Source organism: Enhydra lutris, unplaced genomic scaffold (assembly GCF_002288905.1).
Source record: "Enhydra lutris kenyoni isolate GAN:26980312 unplaced genomic scaffold, ASM228890v2 scaffoldscaffold34, whole genome shotgun sequence".
NCBI lineage: Eukaryota > Metazoa > Chordata > Mammalia > Carnivora > Mustelidae > Enhydra > Enhydra lutris.
The window spans coordinates 11,387,438-11,409,590 of NW_019154118.1; the positions used below are offsets into that span (position 1 = coordinate 11,387,438).

The 22,153-nt window shown below is 50.4% G+C and overlaps 1 protein-coding gene across 2 annotated transcripts in view; it reads right to left on the bottom strand.

Annotated features, from left to right (window-relative positions):
• LOC111153779 (GRAM domain containing 1B) overlaps positions 1-22,153 on the bottom strand; it is a 170,858-nt gene that overhangs the window by 115,309 nt on the left and 33,396 nt on the right. For both annotated transcript variants that reach the window (XM_022513017.1, XM_022513016.1), the window contains exon 2: positions 17,886-17,963. In XM_022513017.1, the coding sequence (XP_022368725.1) occupies positions 17,886-17,963 (78 nt within the window). The remainder of the gene's footprint in view (positions 1-17,885; positions 17,964-22,153) is intronic.

Below are 22,153 nucleotides of genomic sequence, written 5' to 3' on the forward strand. Positions count from 1 at the left end.
TCAGGCAAGACTCTTGAGGGTCTTTGCTGGTATCAGATCAGGCCCTTCTGCATCTAAGTTCCTCAGGGTAAAACAACAAGTCAGGCAGGGGGGAGGCCTGCCCCCCTTAGCCACTAGCAATTCCTGGGACCTCACAAGCAACTGGAGTATCAATGATACCCCTTCAACATCAGCCCTTAGAGCTGGACAGGGAGGTGCTGCAGAGCGGTTAGGACCCAGAGTCAAGGTGCCTGGATTCACATTCTAGACCATCACATTAGAGCCGTATATGCTCTTATGCAAGTTATAAAACCTCTCTCACGGCCTCAGTTTTTTGATCTATAAGTAACAGTTATACCAGTTATACTATTTCATAGCAAAATGCTGACATTTAAATGAGAGCCCAGTGCCTGACACATACCAAAAATAGTCACTAAAGGTTCACTAAGACAATGCTGTCTTCTAACCACTATCTTTAGGGCAGTCAGGGGTTGGGAACAATAGATATTTCATGAGTTCCCCTAACCCCCCCTCCATCCGTACCCAGCACTGCTCAGGTTACACAAGCCCTTCCCCTCCCTACCCTCTCTAGCCAGCAGCTGGTCCCGTCCTTACTTCCAGATGACAGATTTGTGCCAGTACTTTTAAAATGAAAAGGGTCACCGATGCAGAGGGCAGATTCATTCAGGGTGAGATTTTTTTTTTTTAAGATTTTATTTATTTATTTGACAGACAGAGATCACAGGTAGGCAGAGAGGCAGGCGGGGGGGGGGGAAGCAGGGGAAGGGGGAAGCTCCCTGCTGAGCGGAGAGCTCCATGCGGGGGGCTCCATCCCAGGACCCTGAGATCATGACCTGAACTGAAGGCAGAGGCTTAACCCACTGAGCCACCCAGGCACCCCTCAGGGTGAGATTTCACATGGCCATTCAGGGTGAGGACATCTAGGAAGCCACAGGATTAACTGAGTAGGGGGTCCACAGGGAGGGGAAAGGGGGCAAAGGGCAATGCTGAGCTTTTTGGGGTGCATGGTAAATGGGCGCCATGCACGCTGTCCTGCGTGCTCCAGAGGCAGATAATGGGAGAAGCCTTAGGACGGAAGGTATGAGGCTGTCCGAATGCCCTGGGGGCATCACTGGATGCAGGCCGCTGGAGAGGCCCGCTAGGGACCACTGCTGAAGCGAGGGAGAGAGCAGACGGGACGCCAGACCATGGTCAGTGACCGCTGGACAGCGCAGCAAGCTTCAGCAGGCTCGGGGACTCCCATGGAGAGCGGCTGCATCCCCCATTCTGGGCAGCTGCCAGGATGGACCAAAGGTGAGCGGGCGGCCAAGGGACGGTCTCCAAGTCAGGAGCGTTCTCCTTCTGCTCTCAGGTTTCTTCTAGGGAACTGGGACCGAGGTTGAAGGACGCAGCTACAGATCTCGGCCAAGTCCTGGGCCAGGGGCTAGGCAAGAGAGGCAAAGCCAGCACACTCAAAGGGAAATGTGGAGGGGAATGCTTCCAGGGACGACCACCCTCTCCAGACCGCTGCTTGGTCCCCACCACCCTCCAAGAATACAGGACCCACCGGGAGGGCTGTTGCAATCGCATCAGAAAATGAAAACAGACCATAAAGCTACAGAAGCTGGGTGGGATGGGGAAGAAAAGAAGGACGGGGTGGGGGTGGGGGGGAATAATATATATCCAAAGAAGAACTCACTGGCCCCAGAAGAATCTGAGTGAAGGGTCTAAGACGAACATACAAACCCAATTGCTCAGCTCATCTGGCCATCAAGTCTGCAGTTCCCCCCTCCTACTGTCCTGGTCCTATGAGGTGGGGGCTGTAGGGCCAGGTGGAAAGTCCTGCCCTCCATAGTAGGGTAGGAGGGGAATCCAGGCCACGCCCCCTGCCTCCTGCCTGCTGAATAACACCCATCTCACTACTTGAGGGGATCTGGTGGCCACTCTCTCTTCTCCAGCAAAGCCACTGCCAGCAGGGGGTGCTGGCGAGCCCAGCAGACAAAGAGCAAGGGAAGGTAAAGAACTTTTGTTGCTCAGGCCAACACCTAGAGGGCCTTCACCTGATACCAACAGAGAAATCAGAGCGACCACAGTTCTGTTCTGTGGTTTAGACATAATACTGAACCGAAAGAAAGCATCAGAAATGTATTAGAACTTTCCTATAAGTAACCTGTTAGTTAAAAACCTACGGCACTTCTCAAAAATCAACAAGGCATATGAAACACACTCAAAACAAAAAAAAACAAAAACAAAACACAAAACCCTATTTGGCTCTCAGGCATATTTAACTGAATCATTCAGAGTCACTGGGGTCTATTCCCTCCTTGTCAATTTGTCTTCTGTTCCGTCTGGCTTGAAGCTTTGCCACAAATCATCTTCATTAACGGACTCACACACTCCTCATCTGGAGCTTCAAGTCCAGGAGACAGGGGAAGAAAGATCCATCCAACATGAGGAAAAGCAGAAGGTTCAGCACTGGGCGCCCCAAGTGTCCCAACGGCCACATGGATGCTCTCTCAAGGGGAAGTCATAAAAGGCGGCTCTGGAGTTGAATCTCAGTTCTGTCACTTATAAGGAATGACAGTGGACAACCTAAGTTCTTACAGGCCTGTTAGCATAGTTAAGTAAGAAAGGACATGGAAAACACACTGCTGAACACATAACAGACTCTCAAAACATGGTTATTATTATTATATTAATATATTATATATAATTATTACATTATTATAATTATTATATTATTATTATCAAAATATGATTATTATTAGTCATAACAGATAATACCTCGGAACTTTTATGGTGCCCACAGACTAAGTCCACGGACATTCTGTGTTCTCTTAGATTTGCTCACCAGATTTGTACCGCTTCTGTAGTTTCCCCTAACTCGAAGTTTCTTTACTGAAAGAAACCCCAATTAATTTCCTTCGATTTCCTACTATGGAAGTTATTCACAAAGAGGCAGATGATCACTTGATGTGGGGACTGAAGAAGAAATTCACAACTGAGGAAGGAGCAGAGAGGATCAGCCTCCTTAAATCCCTTCTTCAGGCCACCTCTGCAGATCTAGGTCCCACCCCCCATTTATAAGGACATCGGCCAGACGCTCTTGGCCAGACGCCAAGTCCACCCATTCATTGAGAGGCCAAGAAAAGGAAACCCTGGTGTTTCACTTCTAGAGGGAAAGGAGTTCAACAGAGACAACCGTTCACTCCGTGGATCCCCCTAATGAGTCTGTCCTGGGGCCACACAAATCAACTGAGTGTTTCAAGCCTAGCCCTGGTCCTCCCAAGGGACTCCCCCATCCAGCTCATACCAGAGACACAAGGGAGTGTCTGTGTTAGTGTCTGGGGGCCAGGAGTGGAGGTCCCCAGGAGCCGTCCACAGCCTCAGCCCCTCTTCCAACCCCAGAACAATCTGCCCCCGGGTTATGACGGGTTTCTCGCATCTGGACAGAGACTTTAACCTTCAGACTAGGGAATGGCGGAGAGGGAGGGGGCCCAGCAGGGAGCTGCTTGCTGCTCACCCATCAGAGGATAAGAAGAAAAGCAGCATTGAGCAACCTGCAAAGTTGGTGACAGATAAGATGAAATGATTAATTTAATTACATATCCCCACCCTGCCCACCTCTCCCCCTGCTGCAGAACCAGGATTCTTGGGCTATGCAGCCAACAGCTGCGGGAGAACAGAAGCGATGCACTGATACCAGGGCCCCTGAGGGCTAGGCATTAAAAAGGCGCCATGGGTCTGCCAGAGGCTCCCTAGGACGCTGGGCTCTCCCTGTCCCATGACCATTCACTATTAAATTGTGTACTTGATGTTCACTAGAGCAGAGTTAACAGGAGGCTTCTGACCACGGGTCACGTTTCTCCGAGCATGGTTCAAGACCCCCAGAGTCAGAATCGCTCGGGATGCATGGTAACTATGCAAGTTCCTAGGCCCACCGCAGTCCACAGGGCTCAGAACTGGAGAGAGGGGCCCAGGAATCTGCACACTGGATAAGCCCCGCATGGGATCATGACACCCCGTATGGCCCCTCTGGTCTCCGGAGGACACTGCTCATGATCAAGGGGTATTGAGCACTCACGGGGGCAATGCAGGAAGGGAAGTATTAGAACTTGCATAGATCTCTATTTCTTTTTATCTCATCCTTGTAAAACGTCTGCTTAATTACATAATGAGCAAAATATTCAGTACAGCAGTGCATGTATATAATTTATATAAATGCATTCACACGTGCATATATATGTATGCATATATGTACGTGTGTGTATATGCGTGTATATACACACATGTGTCTGTTTGTGTATATTGGTGGAAATATGTATATATATTGGTGGAAACAGCTCAAAAATGTTTCACTGACTCAGGTTTGCAACCAAGTTAGAGTATCAACTTCTGGTACAATGACTTATTATTCATCGCCTCGAAGGGAAAGCAGGGCGTGGTCTCCGCAAACAGGTGCTCTGAGCTCCCATTATTCGTCAGTAACACGCTCGAAGGAGAACTCCGGGATTCTGGCCTCCAACTGCACCTCAAGACTGGATAAGAGGGAGACAAAGGAGGCAGCAAGGCAGGGCAAGCTGGAGGTGGAGTCTCGGCCCGAGCCCCCGGGGTACTGCCACCCACTCACATTCCTTCTCCACTCCCACTGGTAGGAGGATGGGATTTCTCCCCAGCAGGAGGTGGGGAAGCTGGGGAACGAGGTTTACCATCTGCCTGCCTGCCGGTTGTTCAAATCCAGATCCCAACTCCGGCATCGGCCAAGATAGCACAGTTTGCTGAGCTATAATTAACAGCCCCCTTTCTCAGGCAGGACAGGAGAAATGCTGGAGCAGGAGGAACGCGGAGCAGGTGACGGAGGAACGCGGAGCAGGTCACGGTTACACCTGCGGACAGGTCTGCTGACAGCCGCAGACCCAGCCAGGCCTGCCAAAGAGAAGCTACGAGCTGGGAACTCGGGGAGGGAGGGGAAGACAGGAGCGCCCACTCGCTTCTCTGCCCAGACCTAAGATAAGGTGTTTCTCTCTCCTGTTCCAACACCATGTGTGCGGTCTGTCCAAGACCACGCCGTCACCTAACCAGAGGTGTATGTGGATCCAAAGAAGAATATAGGAGGGGCAGTCACAAGCCACTGACCGCGACCATGAAAATGTCACAAAGATTAACAGATACAGAAGGGCTAGTCAGTGGCCCTCAGTTTGGGGCACAGCTACACAACCCTGTGATCACAGAATGTGAGAGCTGGCAAAAAGCCTTAGACAGTGGCGCGCCTGGGTGGCTCAGTTGGTCAAGTGTCTGCCTTTGGCTCAGGTCATGATCTTGGGGGTCTGGGGACAGAGCCCCACACCGGGCTCCCTGCTCAGCGGGGAGTCTGCTTCTCCCTCTGCCTGCTGCTCCCCTGCTTGTGCTCTCTCTCTACGACAAATAAAATCCTTAAGAAAAAAAAAAAGCAAAAAGCCTTAGACAGTTACTCAGGTGCTCATTTACTCATTAACCAATCTTCACTGAGCACCTAGCGTGTGTCGGGCACTGCACTGCGTGTCAGATACACACTAGTGAGTGAACCAGACTGTCCCCCTGCTCTCGTGAGATTTGGGCCCTAGTGGGGGAGACGTGACAACCAGGCCAACAGATACATACAGTGACAACACGATCAGTGTTCAGACGGAAATCAGCTGGGAAAGTGAGGACCCAGGTTTATGCGACTGGCCTCCCCTGCCTTAGCCTAACCAAGTCCTCCCACAGACAGACAGCTTTCAGGAGCTCAAAACTCCCCTTCCACTTACTCACAGGCTTGGCTCCAGGCTACCATTTGCCAACAAAAAGGACATATCATATCATTTACTGTATCCAGACACAGGGCTAGGACCTTCTCCCATTTTATCTCATTTTGAACCCCCCAGTCTCCACAAAGTAGATACAATTGTCTCTGTTCTTTTCTTTTTTTTAAGATTTTATTTATTTACTAGAGAGAGAGCACAAGCAGGGGGAGCAGCAGGCAGAGGGAAAAGCAGGCTCCCCGCTGAGCAGGGAGCCCGATGCGGGACTCGATCCCAGGACCCCGAGATCATGACCCAAGCCAAAGGCAGACACCTAACTGACTGAGCCATCCAGGAACCCCCCCCCACCGTGTTTCCATTCTTAAGGAAGGAAACGTTCAAAGAGGCCAGAATGATTTTGTGAGAGCTCCATAGCCAGTAAGTGCTAGAGCCAGGGAGCCGCCGAAGGTCATGGAGTCTCCAACAGGCTCCTGAGTTCCACAGGACCCCAGAGGGAAGCCGGCCTCTGTCACCAGCAGTGACAGGGCATCTCAGGGGGAATCCCTCATTCGGCCATCGCATGTCGGATGTCTGCTGTGTGCAGGTAACCTGGGCGGTCGGCACCTGAGAAGTCACTTCATAAGAGTAAGGACTCAGACTCTGTTCACTGTCCTCCAAAATTCTGCCATGAGAACACCCCAGGGGAGACAACTCTTATCAAAAGACGGCTAAGCACTCATGGGCAGCCATGCCTGTGGGTGTTTGCACACGGGCCTGTGTGAGAGAGAATCAGATCAAGTCATCTACAACACCTCCAGCCCCAATTGACCTCTGAAATCTATTCAGTCTCTCACCACTCTCCCTCCACTTGTCCATCTTTCCTTCCCCTTACTGCTATATTCCTCTTCACAAAAACACACTCAGAAACCTGCCCATAAGCTTACATGCCCCCCCTCTCCAACAGCTGTCAGCCTCTGAGTTTCCCCTCTGGCCTTGGGGGCTGGAGCGCCTTTCTCCTCTAGGACACCTCCTCTCCTCTTCTTGCTGCAGAGGCCAAGGGGGCATGGCCACCACGGAGCCCCTGCCCACGGTTCTGCCAGCGAGGGGGGCGCCACACTGGGAGGGAGCACCCCCCACCCCGCTTATCCTCTGACCTCCCCGGCTGCCTACTCGAGCAGCTCTGGGGTCGGGGCAGAGGCCCCAGTGACTACCTCTAAGAAGTGAACCCGTGATGTCCACACCTCCGAATGCCTCCCTCACAGGTTCCGTCACTGGAAGGAAATGATCAGCACCCCAGAGACGCCAGTTAGAATACATCACCCTCCACAGCACCTCTCTCTTGCGACCTCCAAGTTCTTTACCAACTGAAGTAATTTACCACACAAGAGACAATCCTCCCTGGCCGGTTATGAAAAACCAGGAGAGCCACTAAACCCCTGGGCAGACACCCAGTAAGGCCCAGTCAAGCATTCCATCCATTCCGACGAAGGGCCACCCAGCCTCAGCTGGCGGCACCCTTCTATCCTTTGCCTTCGGCCTCTTGCAACAGATCACTCCTCCCCCCCTCTTGAGGACCCGTCCCCCCTGGCAAAGAACTACCAGAGCCCCAAACACGAAAGCCAACCCCAAAAGCTGCCTCTGTGAAGAGCCCCCGGTCATCCCCAACCAGCCCAAGGGCCAACTGGTCACACTCTCACCCTCGCGGAGGGGGGGGGTCCCCTGCCACCTACTTGGCTCGCAGAAAGGACAGCTTTTTCCTCAGGGAGGAGACGTGGTAGTGACAGGCTTGCTTGACGGCCGCGCTGCAGGAAACAGCCTCGGAGTGCAGATTCTGTACCATGCTGGGCTCAGGGGAGGGCCCACCACATGGCAGCCAGGACCTTACGGGCTGGGGGCTCACTCCAGAGCCACCTGGACGGGACTCGGCCTCTGCAGCTCTGACAGCTGTCGGCCGGACCACCTGCCCACAAGCCCTCCCAGCCCTGCTGGGCGATCCAAGACCCGGGCAGGCACAGGGCCCGGGGCAGGAGAGCCCGAGGCTCCGTGTCACCAGGATCCCCTCTGGTGTTGGCCCAAGCCACAGGTCCAAACAGGGCCCTCCTCCATCTTCCCACATCTGGCAGTGCTCTGGGCACTTGGTGAGTTTCCTCCTCCTCTTTGTCCTCAGACAGGGAGGCTGGAGCTCTACCTGCCTGTGATGTCAGCTGGAGGGGGAGGGCCGGCGGGCCCCGCTCCCAGAGGGTTTGGACTGGGCTCCTTCCTCGTGCTGAGGGAGCAGACTGCAGAGGTCACCTGAGCGGCCGCTGGGCCGCAGGGAACTTGGGGGCCGGGCACGCAGATGGAGCTCGAGCACTCTGGAAGTAGGCTGTCTGGGGACAATTTCTGGGCTAGAAGAAGCAGAACTGAAAGTATCCTTCCTTCTACCAGGAGGCTCTCCATTCTGGTGGCTAGACCCGAGCTGAAATCAGTTGAGCCTGCAATTCCGGAGGCCTGGCCTTTGGCCTCAAATTCCATTACTTTGGTTTCTCCATCTGTTCACTCGTGAATTCCACAAGCATCTGTGGAGCGCTTCCTTTGTGCCAGACAGAAGAGATACGGTCTCTGTCCTCCGGGGTCTCGTGGGCCGGCGGGGGGGAGACAGAGAAGTGAACCGGACAGCGCAAACCACGAGGCAAGTGCTGGACAAACGAACCACAGCCCAGCACTCCACCTGTAAAACGGGTCCCATAACACATGCCCTCCCTAGCGCACCTGGAAGAAACGAGGTGAGTTCCGGGGAGACAGGTAAGACGGGAACACCTTTCCTGCGAGTGAGAGAAAAGGTGATGCAAGAAATCCCCAAACTGGGGCATCTGGGTGGCTCAGTGGGTTAGGACTCTGCCTTCGGCTCAGGTCATGATCTCAGGGTCCTGGGATCGAGCCCCCGCATTGGGCTCTCTGTTCAGCAGGGAGCCTGCTTCCCCTTCTCTCTCTGCCTGCCTCTCTGCCTACTTGTGATATCTCTCTCTCTCTCTCTCTCTCTCTCTCTGTCAAATAAATAAATAAATAAATAAAATCTTCTAAAAAATTTAAAAAAAATAATAAAAAAGAAATCCCCAAATTAACCATACCCAAAGCTCACACAATTCTCATTCCCCCTCCTTTGATCTTAGGAAATCATCTCATTTCCCACGATGCGGAGAAGACAGGTCCTGCCGCTATTCACCCCCTCACCTTCCTGCCACGTGGCGTGGGAACTCACTTACATCCACCTCCATTAGGATCTGGTCCAGGCCAATCCTTCCACCTGTGATCGAGATCTTTCCTTGCCTCCTCTGAAACCTTGCTTCCTTATCTCCCGTAGGGGCCACGAGCCCGCTGACCACGTCGGAATCCTGGAACTAACTCCCAAGACCTCCCTTCTCACACCCTAAATCCAATCCATCACAAAGTCCTGGACATTTGAATCCCCTTAAAATGTATCCTGAATTCATCTACTTCTTATCTTTCTTTTCTTTCTTTCTTTTTTTTTTTTTTTCCCTCCACAACTACCATCTTGCCAAGTCCAAGCCACCAATATCCTTTAAATGGACTCTACAGCAATGGCCTCTGGGCTGCCCCAGGTGCTCGCTCCCTCTGCAGCCACCTTTCCTCCACACTGCAATCTTCAGAATGCAAATCTGATGCTGTCAGCTCCCTTCTTAAAGACTCGTAGTAGCTTGGGGCACCTGGGTGGCTCAGTGGGTTAAAGCCTCTGCCTTCGGCTCAGGTCATGATATCAGGGTCCTGGGATCGAGCCCCACATCGGGCTCTCTGCTCAGTGGGGAGCCTGCTTCCCCCTCTCTCTCTGCCTGCCTGCCTACCTGTGATCTGTCAAATAAATAAATAAAATCTTTAAAGAACAAAAAAAAAAAAAAAAAAAAAAAGACTTGCAGTGGCTTCTGGGTGCTCTCCACATAAAGACTCAAGCCCTTGTCATGCCCCCCAACCCCACCCGTGTCATCTGCCTCCTGCTCACCTCAAACTCCTCCTCCCTTCCAGTCTTAGCTCAACCCCTCCATCCTCACCCTGCCCCCTCCATCCTCTGTCCGGTCCATGGACACATGCAAGCTCCTGGAACCCTTCCTTCAATGCCCACATCCAGGTTTGTACTTTCTAAGTCATACCCTCAGTCCTGTTCATCCTGTCTCTTCAACGAGACTGGGAACTCAGTGAGTGGCTAACGCACAATGGCTAAGTGTTTACTGAGCACAAGAATGAACCACATCCTCTGTTTAAATTCACACCATTGACCTACCAGTTTCCACTTCAGATTTAAAAAGGGCTGTGTCAGGGTGCCTGGGTGGCTCAGTGGGTTAAAGCCTCTGCCTTCAGCTCAGGTCATGATCTCAGGGTCCTGGGATCAAGCCCCGCGTTGGGCTCTCTGCTCAGTGGGGAACCTGCTTCCCTTCCTCTCTCTCTGCCTGCCTCTCTGCCGACTTGTGATCTCTGTCTCTTTTCAAATAAATAAAATCTTAAAAAATAAAATAAATAAAATAAAAAGGGCTGTGTCTCCCTCTATTAAAACAATTTCTCCCCAGTCACCCCTGCCTTCTCCTCTAGGTATCATCTCTTCCTCCCGGAAAAACTCCTAAAATAAACTCTCCTTGCTCCCTCTCTTCTTCCTCCCTTCACCTACACCCTTCTAAAACTGCTCTGTGGTTACCAGAAACCTCTGAACGGTCACTGCAGAAGATCCCATTTCGTGGGGCATGCCTGGGGACACAGTCAGCTGAGCATCCAATGCTTGGTTCTGGCTCAGGCCATGGTCTTGCGGTTGTGGGATCGAGCCCCACATTGAGCTCTGAGCGTGGAGTCTGCTTCAGATTCTCTCCCTCCCCCTCTCATTCATGCTCTCTCAAATAAATAAATAAAATCTTTAAAAAGAAAAAAAAAAAGATGGTGCTTACCTTACCTGCCTCTTTCCTCTTTGATTCTGCCTTGAGTCTGTTCTTTCTTTTTTTTTTTTTTTTTTTTAAGATTTTATTTATTTATTTGACAGACAGAGATCACAAGTAGGCAGAGAGGCAGGCAGGGAGAGAGAGGGGGAAGCAGGCTCCCTGCTGAGCAGAGAGCCCAATGCGGGGCTTGATCCCAGAACCCTGAGATCATGACCTGAGCTGAAGGCAGAGGCTTTAACCCGATGAGCCACCTAGGCGCTCCGAGTCTGTTATTTCTGTCTCCTACTTTTCCCAGCTGCAGTGGGCAACATTTTGCAGATTCCTTCTTTCTTCGCCTTCTGCTTACTCTGCTGACCCTAAGACTCTTGCCTTGACTACATTTTCATTTCCAAACAAGTAATATTAGTTCTCTCGGGATGCCTGGGTGGCTCAGTCGGTTAAGTGTCTGCCTTCAGCTCAGGTCATGATCCCAGGGTCCTGGGATCGAGTTCCACATTGGGCTCCCTACTCAGCAGGGAGCCTACTTCTCCCTCTACCTGCTGTTCCCCCTGTAGGTGTGCTTTCTCTGTGTCATATAAATAAATAAAATCTTTTTTAAAAAAATATTAGCTCTGGGAGCGCCTGGGTGGCTCTGTAGGTTAAAGCCTCTGCCTTCAGCTCAGGTCATGGTCTCAGGGTCCTGGGATCAAGCCCCGCATCGGGCTCTCTGCTCAGCAGGGAGCCTGTTCCCCACCCCCACCCCCATCTCTCTGCTTGCCTCTCTGCCTACTTGTGATCTCTGCCTGTCAAATAAATAAATAAAATCTTAAAAAAATATATCAGCTCTGTCTCCTGAGCTTTAAACAGGTATAGCCAACTGGCTGGTTTCTCTCCCCACCTACACACTCGACGTGTCTAAGTTAAACTCACCACCACCCCTGCTCTTCAAATTCTTCCCACTTTACTCAACGTTTTAATAATGATAAATATAATACTAATAACAATAGCAAGCACATATATAATAGGAACCATGTGCCAGGCACTGTGCTATGCTAATTATCATAGACACAAACACACAAGCTCCTCCCAGTAACTCATGAGGTATGAATCATTACCATACCCATTTTATAGATAAGGAGACTGAGGCACAGCGGTGGAGTGGTTTGCCCGGGATGACACATCATGCACTTGGAAGCACCATCAGAGCCCAGGCAGGAATTTAACCTCTGGCCTGTGCTGCATTTTATTTGTTGCCCCTGCTAGAGAGCTTAGGTTCACACCAGGTGCCCTCCTCAACCCAGCTATAGGCAAGCTTTGTCAAACCTACTTAACACATTTCTTCTTCAACCAGTTCCTCCTTTTCTGTCCTCGCTAGTCTAATTCAGAAACGCCTTCATCTGATCTTGGCTTAAATGTCACCAGGTCAGTAAGCTGTCCCTTCCCACCCACCTTAGTGTTACCCCAAAAAACTCTGGTCCACTGTACCACCCTTTCCCATTTTCTTTATAACCACTGCTACTGCTGGATGCTTATTCACTTGTTTATTGATACCTATTTCCACCCAGTACAACATAAGCACCATGAGAGGGGAGACAACACTTAGCCTAACACTTAGCCTGTTCATGGCTGCAGCCCCCAACGCCTGTAAGAGTAGCTAGCATATAGTATGTGCTCACTAAATGTGTTAAATAGGGACCGGATGGGTAAATAATTGCCTATCTGCCTTCAACATGAGCCCCCTAAATCCATCTCTCCCAGTAGGACCAAAATGACTTTTCTCCCCAAGAGTCTCTGTAAGGTGACGTAGGAACCCCCGTGCTCAGAATCTCTCCCTCATTTCTCCTCCTCTATAAAGAATCCCACTCTGTCATGGCAGGCTGCAGCGTGGTGAGGCATGTACCTGCCTACCTGGGCAAAGATGAGGACTAGCCACTCACCAGCTCCCCACCATCGGCCATGATCAGCAGTGATGCTCAAGTATTTGAAGTCCCTGAACACGCCTTTCTCCCACCTCCATGCTTATGTACGTCTTGTTCCCTCGCCTGGGAATGCTGCCCATGGACAGACTCCTACTCAGCCTGCAGCTCTCAGTGGAGCAAAACTCCTTCCGTGGAGCCTTTCTGGGTTCCCCGGCCCCCTCTTCCCTCTCCCCTGCCCTCACCCCAAGTACAGTGGCTGTGCTATTTTGCAACAAATCTGGGGCCTCCGCTGAGCCTCCATTCCCTAAACTCTAACATAAAGATAGTAACAGCCCCTATGTGACAGGGTTGTTGAGAGGATTACATTTCAAAGCGTATGCAAGATTCATACCAGTTAGGCACTTTAGCGTCCAAATTCTTTAGTTTTATTACTTTATACGAAATCCCGTGTCTGTTATCACATTCTATTATATTTGCGTACTTATAGGAACGTCTCACCAGGAGACAAGAAAATGCTCAAGGGGAAATCCCATGCCTTCATCTCTTTATCCTTGGTGGCCACATCTGACATTTTAAGGGCGATCAATATTCTAGAATTCCCCTGTTTGCTTCTTCAAGGACAGCAGAGCACAGATCATTAGGAAGTGAAATCTCATGCCATCCTCGTCATAGCAGGTATCTCTTACTAAGCACCTACTATGAACGGGGTGGCACTTTACACGTTATCTCATTTATTCCTCTCAAGGAAAGACTTTTACAAACGAGTAAACTGAGGCTGAGCAAAGGTGAGTAAGTTGCTTCTAAAGATGCGGGTAATAAGGAAGAAGGGAGTCAATCCTAAGTCCGTTTTGACTTCAGGGATTTCACTCTTTCTAGAACACCATGATGCCCACCAGCAGTGAGCCTCTAGACATCTTTTTAATTTTTTTAAGATTTATTTATTTGTTTTAGAGAAAGAGAGAGAGGGCACACACGTGCACAGGAGCTGGCGGGGGTGGGGAGCAGACTCCCCAATGAGCGTGGAGCCCAACACAGGGTTTGATCTCATGACCCTGAGATTATGACCTGTCCTGAAACCAAGAGTCAGACGCTCAATGGACTGAGCCACCCAGGCGCCCTGAGCCACTACACATCTTGCAGCCTGGACTCCAGCAGGCTCCCCAGCATCCTGCAGACACTTAGCGAAGGTTTGGGGCACACACACTGCACGCAGGGACAGATACATGAACCCGGGCAGCCCAGCCTCGGTGCTTGGTTACATCCCAGCCCTGCCCAGGGCTCCATCCTCCTACGCGGAAAGGCTTCCTGGTCAACCAGGACCGAGTTCTATTGAAACTAACATTGTGTATATAAACCATCCTCAGTGAAACAGATCCTTTTTCTACAGCTCTGGCTTTGACAGTTCCTACCATCACATGAATGTACGAAATAAAGATCTGGCAATGTGAGAAACCCTGACAGTTGGTCCGGTTTGGGCTGAACCTGGGAGCTAGTGTTTTTTAAGGGTATCCCTGGCTTCACCTAGAAGCATGAATACAGATTTACTATCCCACATTTGATTACACACACACACACACACACACACACACACACAAATACAGACTTTGGAGAAGATGGGTCTATTCTTTCTACTGGAAACCTGAGTTCCTGTCTCTGAGACAGTCCTCATTTCTGAATTTCTTCCTGAAATCAACTCTTCTTGATGCACACCTGCCCAGGAAATGATTGCTTCCCTGCACCCTCCCACCGACCTGCCCCTATTACAGACCCAAAGGCTTTCTCCTTCAGGAATCAACACTGATGTGAATGAGGAGGAAAACTCTCAGAAGCCCTTGGGTTTGGATGCCCTATTGTGGCATCTCCTCCTTTGCCATCAGGTGGACATTTGTTAAACTACCAGATGGGCCCTAGTTTGCCTCTAAATATCCCATCTATTCTGAACCTTGTACAAGAAAAAGAAAAATCGGTGTCTTACTTAACAGCTGAAAGTGTACTTTACACTGAAGGATTAGAATTTTTATCTTTAAGACAGAAGTAATCGATGTTCATTTTTTTTTTCCTTTTTTGCCTGTTCTGTGAAACTGTCCCTCATCCTGGAACTGACCACATGGTATGGAGAATTAGGGGCAACCACAGAAAAGGGTCTAGGCTACCTGCCTCCTACCTGACCATTTTCTAAGATTTTTTTTTTTTTTTTTGACAGGGAGAGAGAGAGAGAGATCACAAGTAGGCAGAGAGGCAGGCAGAGAGAGAGGGCGAAGCAGGCTCCCTGCTGAGCAGAGAGCCCGATGTGGGGGCTCAACCCTAGGACCCTGAGATCATGACCTGAGCCGAAGGCAGAGGCTTTAACCCACTGAGCCAACCAGGTGCCCCCTACCTGACAATTTTCGATCCGTAATACCTGCTCAGCAGCCTCCCAGGGGAGTCACGAGAATACAGGAGGTCACACAAAGGCCTCGCCTCTGTGGGAAATGCCACCACAACCAGCAGGGCGCACCATCCCTCAGATGGGGGCCCGGAGCAAGGAGCCAGACCCTCGCCACTGCTGACAATCTCCCCGGAGTTTGGATCTCATGCTTGACCCAGGCCAGGAGAACACGGGCCAGCATCCGAAACGCCCCAGAGAGTCTCTTAATTGGGTAAAAACATATTAGAGGAAGGGTTAGGGGCAGAGTGTTGAGGGTTTGCTGTGAACCGAGGCTGGTGATTAATTAGCACTCCGAGGACCTGTTCTCTCCAGGAGAACCAACTGGATGCGAAGAGAAAAAAGACTTCATTCAGAATGGCCATGGTGAACGCATTCCAGTCTTGAGTTTCTGAGGCAAGGGTCTGCAGGGACCACCACGGGAAGCAGACTTCTGGTCAGATTTTGTTTCCCGTACTGTCCAAGGTGAGCTGATGCAAAATTATATCCACTGTCCACCATGAAGAGTTAGGGAGCCATCAGGGGGCCGGGAGTGGGAAGGAGCAGGGAAGACATCTAGAGGACTTTTCTGGGCAGAGGTTCGGACTGGAGACCTGCTGTAACATTGCATTTGGTTGAGGAAGGGGGCAGAGAAGGAGCTAGAACAGAATTTATGGCAATATACAATCCCAAAGAGCAAACAAAAGGCAGGGCTCTCTCTAGTTGGCAAGCAGTCATGTCCTAGAGGAAGAGCTGAAGTTGCCTTGGGAAAAAATGTAGAGTCTACAACTCACCACCTGTTCCCTCTCTCCGAGGAAGGCCCCCAAGCAGCCGAGATAAAAGGAGTCGAGGAGCTACCAGTCAGAATGCTGCTGTACAAGGACCAACTGGACCAACTGAAGACACTATGACCAGAAATGGACAGGACACTTCAGGAGATGTTTGACGCCCAAGCACAGGGAAGGGAGCTGGGCCAAGGGAACTCATGGGGCCCTGCTAATTTTGTGAGTATGGTGGATGAATTCCAAAAAAGCAATGGAAAGGGAGGGTAGGCCACTCAAGAGACAGACTGAACTGCCATGGGATCGTCACTGATTAAGCATCTTGACAAGAATGATTAGTCTTTGCCCCTGGTGGCCCTTTGCCTTCTATCTGCTCTGTTTGAGTTGATAAGCTGGACTGATACTTGAGAACTGGGGTAGAACTACACAACTTTTTAAAAAGATTTTATTTATTTATTTGACAGAGAGAGAGAGACAGTGAGAGAGGGAACACAACAGAGGGAGTGGGAGAGGGAGAAGCAGGCTCCCCGTGGAGCAGGGAGCCCAATGTGGGGTTCGATCCCAGGACCCCGGGATCATGACCTGAGCCGAAGGCAGATGCTTAACAACTAAGCCACCCAGGCACCCCAAGAACTACACAACTTTATAATGTAAAGAGATAAGTACAAGGATTCCCCAAGCCCCACGCTCTTGGCCAGAGGGGCTCCCCTTATGACACACCATGCAGCTTTTGCTGGAACCCAAGGGATACACTGTCATCACAGCGTTCGTCCTTATCCTGAGATGGAATCCTTCTCACTAGGATCTCTCCGCCTCTCGCTCTATGTCTTAAGATTTTCAGGTACTTTAAGAGCGGTGTTCTACTCATCATGAACTTTCTGCTTTCCAGGCTAAGCCACTCTCCCTTCTACCGGTCCTTATAATACATTATCATCCCGACCATTCCTTCTGGACTCTTCATTTATCAGTATCTACTTCCAAAGAACTGGACATGATACACCAGTTATAATCCAAGTAGTACAGACCAGTGAGGTCTTTTTCTCTTTTTAATGAGCAAATCTGGACTTTCAAAGATAATCCTAAATCCTACGTTTAAGAAACTATTCTAGGGGGCACCTGGGTGAGCTCAGTGGGTGAAGCCTCTGCCTTCAGCTCAGGTCATGATCTCAGGGTCCTGGGATCGAGCCCCGCATCAGACTCGCTGCTCAGAGTGGGGAGCCTGCTTCTCCTTGTCCCGCTCCCCCTGCCTGTGCTCTACCAAATAAACAAATAAAATTTAAAAAAGAAACTATTCTAATATAGATTTTTAAGTACTAAATATATTAGCACCTTTCCTTTAAAAAAAAAATTGTCGTCTGCACCCATTGTTCCATCTGAAATACTCAATCCTGAGTCGGTCGGCCTCAGTCTTCTCTCTCGATCCCCGCTCAGTGTCTGCCCTAAGTCTGATAAAGGATGTAGAGGTACGTTCTCCTTCCTCATCCAGTGCATTGACAAAAGCAGTAGACAGAGAACAACCAAATGCAGAGCCCTGTGGCGTCCCGACGAAGACCTCTTTCTGGTTAGTTAACATCAGGCCAGTCACCCTTCGCGGGCACCGAAGCCTCACCTGCCACAACAGACCCCTCCGTCCACCGCGCAGGCCCTCCACGGAGCAGAGTCTGGTCCTCACATCCTGAGCGTTTAACTTCGTTGCACCGCGAACCCTCCAGCCAGCACTTCGGGGCCTCACACTCACTGCCCCTCGCCTGTCCACCCTCCTTGACCTCTAACGCCCACAGTCCACCTCCATCCTGCTATTCCACTGTCACCCGCTGTCACACATCGGACCTGTCCACACTGCACGCAGCCACTAATACGCGCCTCAAGCCAAGCCCGCTGGCGCGTCTTCCCAGGATCTGGGGTTCGCCACGGGCTGACCTTGCTCCCAGCTGAACAGCAGAAGCCTTTAGAAGCCGTCGGTCTGCGCGGCCCCCTCTCACTTCCTGGGCGAACATCCCGTCTCTCTGCCTGATCTGAGCACAGAGGTCTGGCAGCTTCCTCCCTCTTCCCTCCTCCCCTCGCCCACGGTTCTCCCCCAGTGCCTGGAGGGCGACTGTACTCCCACGTTTCAGCCCATCCCCTCTCTCCACCCTTGGCCTTACCTTTCCTCCCGCACTCTGGGACTCAGGAACCTGCTGGAATCATCGTCGTGGCTGCTCTGCAGGCTGCTCTGTTGGCTGCTGAAGACAGACACAGGATAGGAACCGTTACCTTCTTTCTCAACACTGGGGGAGGTCATCTAGACAAAGAAACCACGTTACAAAATTTCAAAGATACAAGTTCCCCCATGTTACTTTAAGCAAGATGTACTGACAGGCCAGAGGCGGGTGGAATGACACAATTTGGTACAAACCCCACCCATCACATCTGAGGCCTAAGAGGAAGATCCTGCTGTTCCCTGGTTCTTCCTTGTCTACACAGTCTTGGGGAGCAAATGCCTCCAGCATTTTCTACACTTGGGCCTCTTTATCTGTAGAGCAGGGTAACAAGCCCATTTTTCTTCAACGTCCCTGGAGACTCCAGAAGCAGGTACAGACTGGGGAGGGGGGGACTGCAGCAGGGAGAAACACTTGGTGGGGGCAGAGGTCAGCAGGCAGCTTCTCTGCCTCCTGGGAAGGCAGAGCAAGGTTGAGGATAATGGCGGGATTACAGGGTAAGTCCCTCCACTCCTGAACACCCACCCTGCAGGGGAGATGATTCTAGCTAGGCCTTCAATGTGCAGAGCTCTGCTCTTTAAAACACTTTCATGGGAGTTATGTGGAATTCGCCCCTCTTTCATCTTACTTGAGAGGAAAAAAAGCTGTCCAGGCACCTTATGACTACTAACTAAACACACGATTTTTATTGTTATTCATTAACTAATCCAAGCATCTGATCAGAAGTCAATAAACTCCAGCCCTCCAGGCCAAACCCGAAGCTGCCCATTGTTTCTTTCTACTGCCCTTTGAGAATGATGTTTGTTTTTTTAAATGGTTAGGGGGAAAAGTCAAAACAAGAATAACATCTCACAGGGGCGCCTCGGTGGCTCAGTGGGTTAAGCCTCTGCCTTTGGCTCAGGTCATGATCCCAGGGTTCTGGGATCAAGCCCCACATCAGGGCTCTCTGCTCAGCGGGAAGCCTGCTTCCTCCCTTCCTCCTCTCTCTCTGCCTGCCTCTCTGCCTACTTGTGATCTTTGTCAAATAAATAAATAAAATCTTAAAAAAAAAAAAAAAAAAAGAACATCTCACAGACACATGAGAATTGTTAGGAAATTCAAACTTCAGAGTCATGAATAAAGTTTTATTGGAACATGGCCACACCCACGCATTTACATATCCTCTGGGGCTGCCCTGTCAAGGAAGAGCTAAGGCAGAGCTGAATAAGCAAGTCGTGACTTCATTAGACTTGCAGTCTCAAATATTTATTATCTGCACCCTTACAGAAAAAGCTAGCAAACCCCCTGCTTTGCAGAGAGTCTATTAATAAATTGCTATTACCATAAATGTCACTATAACCCAGGCTCCAGTAGAACCCAATTGTTTCCTTGTTCTGATGGACGGCTCAGCACAAAAGAAATCCCTCATCTCCAGGGACTGTATTCCTCAGATGAGACCCCCAGGTCGGTTGAAACTCTGCAGTCTGGCAGGGTGAGAGCTTGCTCCCATCCCTGTGCGCTCTCCCCCAAAGTGGGACGTGATTTTTTTGTGGTCATACTTATCACTACGCTCTTAGACTCTTTTCTTTCAGCAAGAAGTAAACGAACTTAGAAGCAACCTGTACCAAATTTTCAAGCACATACATACACCGGAAATCAGAAGAGCACCAAACACAGACAGCCTCCAACTGCCTGGCAGAACCCAAGTGTGTACACAAATCCTTTCTCTTTCATTTACTCAACACAGACCACTTTTGTTCCTACTTGTTCCCCGTGGAGTGGTTCCTCCTCCTTTTTCCTCCCCTTCGTGAGGTCTCAAAGACTCACCCATTAAAAACTCCTCCTCAGGCGTGCCCGGATGGCTCAGTGGGTTAGGCTTCTGCCTTCGGCTCAGGTCATGATCTCGGGGTCCTGGGATCGAGCCCCACATCTGGTTCTCTGCTTAGCAGGGAGCCTGCATCCCCCTCTCTCTGACTACCTCTCTGCCTACTTATGATCTCTCTGTCAAATAAATAAATAATATCTTAAAACAAAACAAAACTGCTCCTCACAAAATTGTGCCACGGTGTTGCTGACCCATGGGATTTCTTACACCGGGACTAACTTGTTATAATGCATCGGGCACGGAGTCTCCTACAGAACCTGGGATACGTGTGGCACTAGGGTAAGGCCACCCACAGCTGATTGGAACTCAAATTCCAAAGCAGACCGGGCAAGCATTACGAGAGGAAAGCCGCTCTACACCACCAGCAGCGCGTGCAAGGCGGAGTGGAACAGCCAACGGCAGTCAACCAACCCAGAGGCCCAAGATCAGCATTACAGCCTCTTCAAAGAAGAGACTTGGTTTGACTCCATTCCTCCTGGCTCCTCCCTTCTCACCCTACCCTCTCTCTGGCAATCAAAACTTTAAGCTAATCAAGGGACTCCCAGAATTAAATGACGATGTACCAGGGTTTCAGAAAAATTCTGAGTGGCTGTTCACAAGCTGTCCCACTAGGTGGCACTGCTGACTTCCAAACCAGAACCGAAGCCATTCCCTCACTTCCAAAACCCAAACTAGAAGCAACCTTCTGGTGCCCCCTTTTGGCCTGCCCCTTGCTCAGGAAGCAGTTTAGATGGTGGAGATGAAAGCGCCAATGGATCTCCTCCAGACGGTTTCTTGGTTCTAAATCACCAAGAAACATTAACCTGCATGCACTTGACAAATATTTATGTAATGCGGTCCGTGGGCACATGTACCAGCGGGAGGCGGCATCAGGCAACGGTTTTAGGTCTAGGCTCCAGAACACACTGCCTGGGACTGAAGCCAGGCTCCTCTGCGCCCGCATGACCTGACCCCAAGCAAATGATTTAATGCCATTTTCCTTACCTACAAAATGGAAGGTCCATGTTAGTGGTGATAGTTCTGACCTTACAGAGCTGTTGCAAAGATTAAAGAATGAACATATGGGAAGCATGGAGAACAGTGTGTGCCGCCCATGAACTGCTGTGTGTTACTGTCATTCTTGCTCTTATTCAGTGTAAGGCATCATTTTGTGGGTCCTGGACCATAAAGACATGAGTCAGGGAAGGATCCTGTGCTCACAGTGTTTACAGTCTGGAAAGGAAGAGGCAATATATTTTACATTTAAGAGTAGGAAATCAGGGACGCCCCGGGTGGGGGTGCTCAGCCAGTTAAACAGCTGCCTTCGGTACAGGTCAAGATCCTAAAGTCCTTGGATTGAGTTTCACATCGAGTCCCGCATTGGGATCCTTGCTCAGCGGGGAGCCTGCTTCTCCCTCTACCTGCTACGTGCCCCCCTAGCCCCCGGATTAAGAAAAATAAACAAAAGGGCAGAAAATCCTAACTCTTAGAAGGAAATACTAAATGTTCCAGAAACATAAAATACCAGGCCAGTAAGAGAAAGAAGAAAGACTGTCCTGACAACAAGGCTTTTAGTGCGGACACTTGAAATTCAGAGAGATTCAGGACAGACAGAACTGAGAAGAGAAGGCATTCTAGGAGTGCCTGGGTGGCACAGTCAGTTAAGCGTCTGCCTTTGGCTCAGGTCATGATCCTGGGATCGAGCCCCACATTGGGCTCTCAGCTCAGCAGAGCCTGCTTCTCCCTCTGCCCCTGCTCATGTACTTGCTCACACTCTCCCCTCTCTCTCTCTCTCACTCTGTTATCTCAAATAATATCTTTAAAAAAAAAAAAAGACATTCTATTTTAGCTCTGTTTACTAAACACTTATGTACCAGACACTGTGCTAGGAGACGGGGACATAAAGGAGGCCCAGAGAAGGTGCGAGTATTGGCCACACAAGGCGAAGCCGCAACACCAGAAGACAGACGAGGTGCAGGGGGGCAGACACTCCTATTGAGGGCAAGCAGGGAACACGCCAGAAAGGTGACACCAGAAAAAAAGGCAGGAATCCCTGGTGGCAAGAGCCCTAGGGTACACAGAACCCCTCCCTTACAGCTCCCGGGAAGGGGCTGGTCCCCTGTCCTCCCATGTTCGGAACTTGCTTTTCAACAGTCTTAAAGAGTGAGATGGCCACCCACGCACTCCTCCACTCCATTCCCGTGAGATAATGTTGTTGAGCAGAATTTCCAGAGATTCAGGGGCTGGCTCACCCTCTCACATCAACTCTTTTAACTCTTCTCTTAAATGAGCCTTTTCCTCCTTTTTTTTTTTAAGATTTTATTTACTTATTTGACAGAGAGGGACACAGAGAGAGGGAACACAAGCAGGA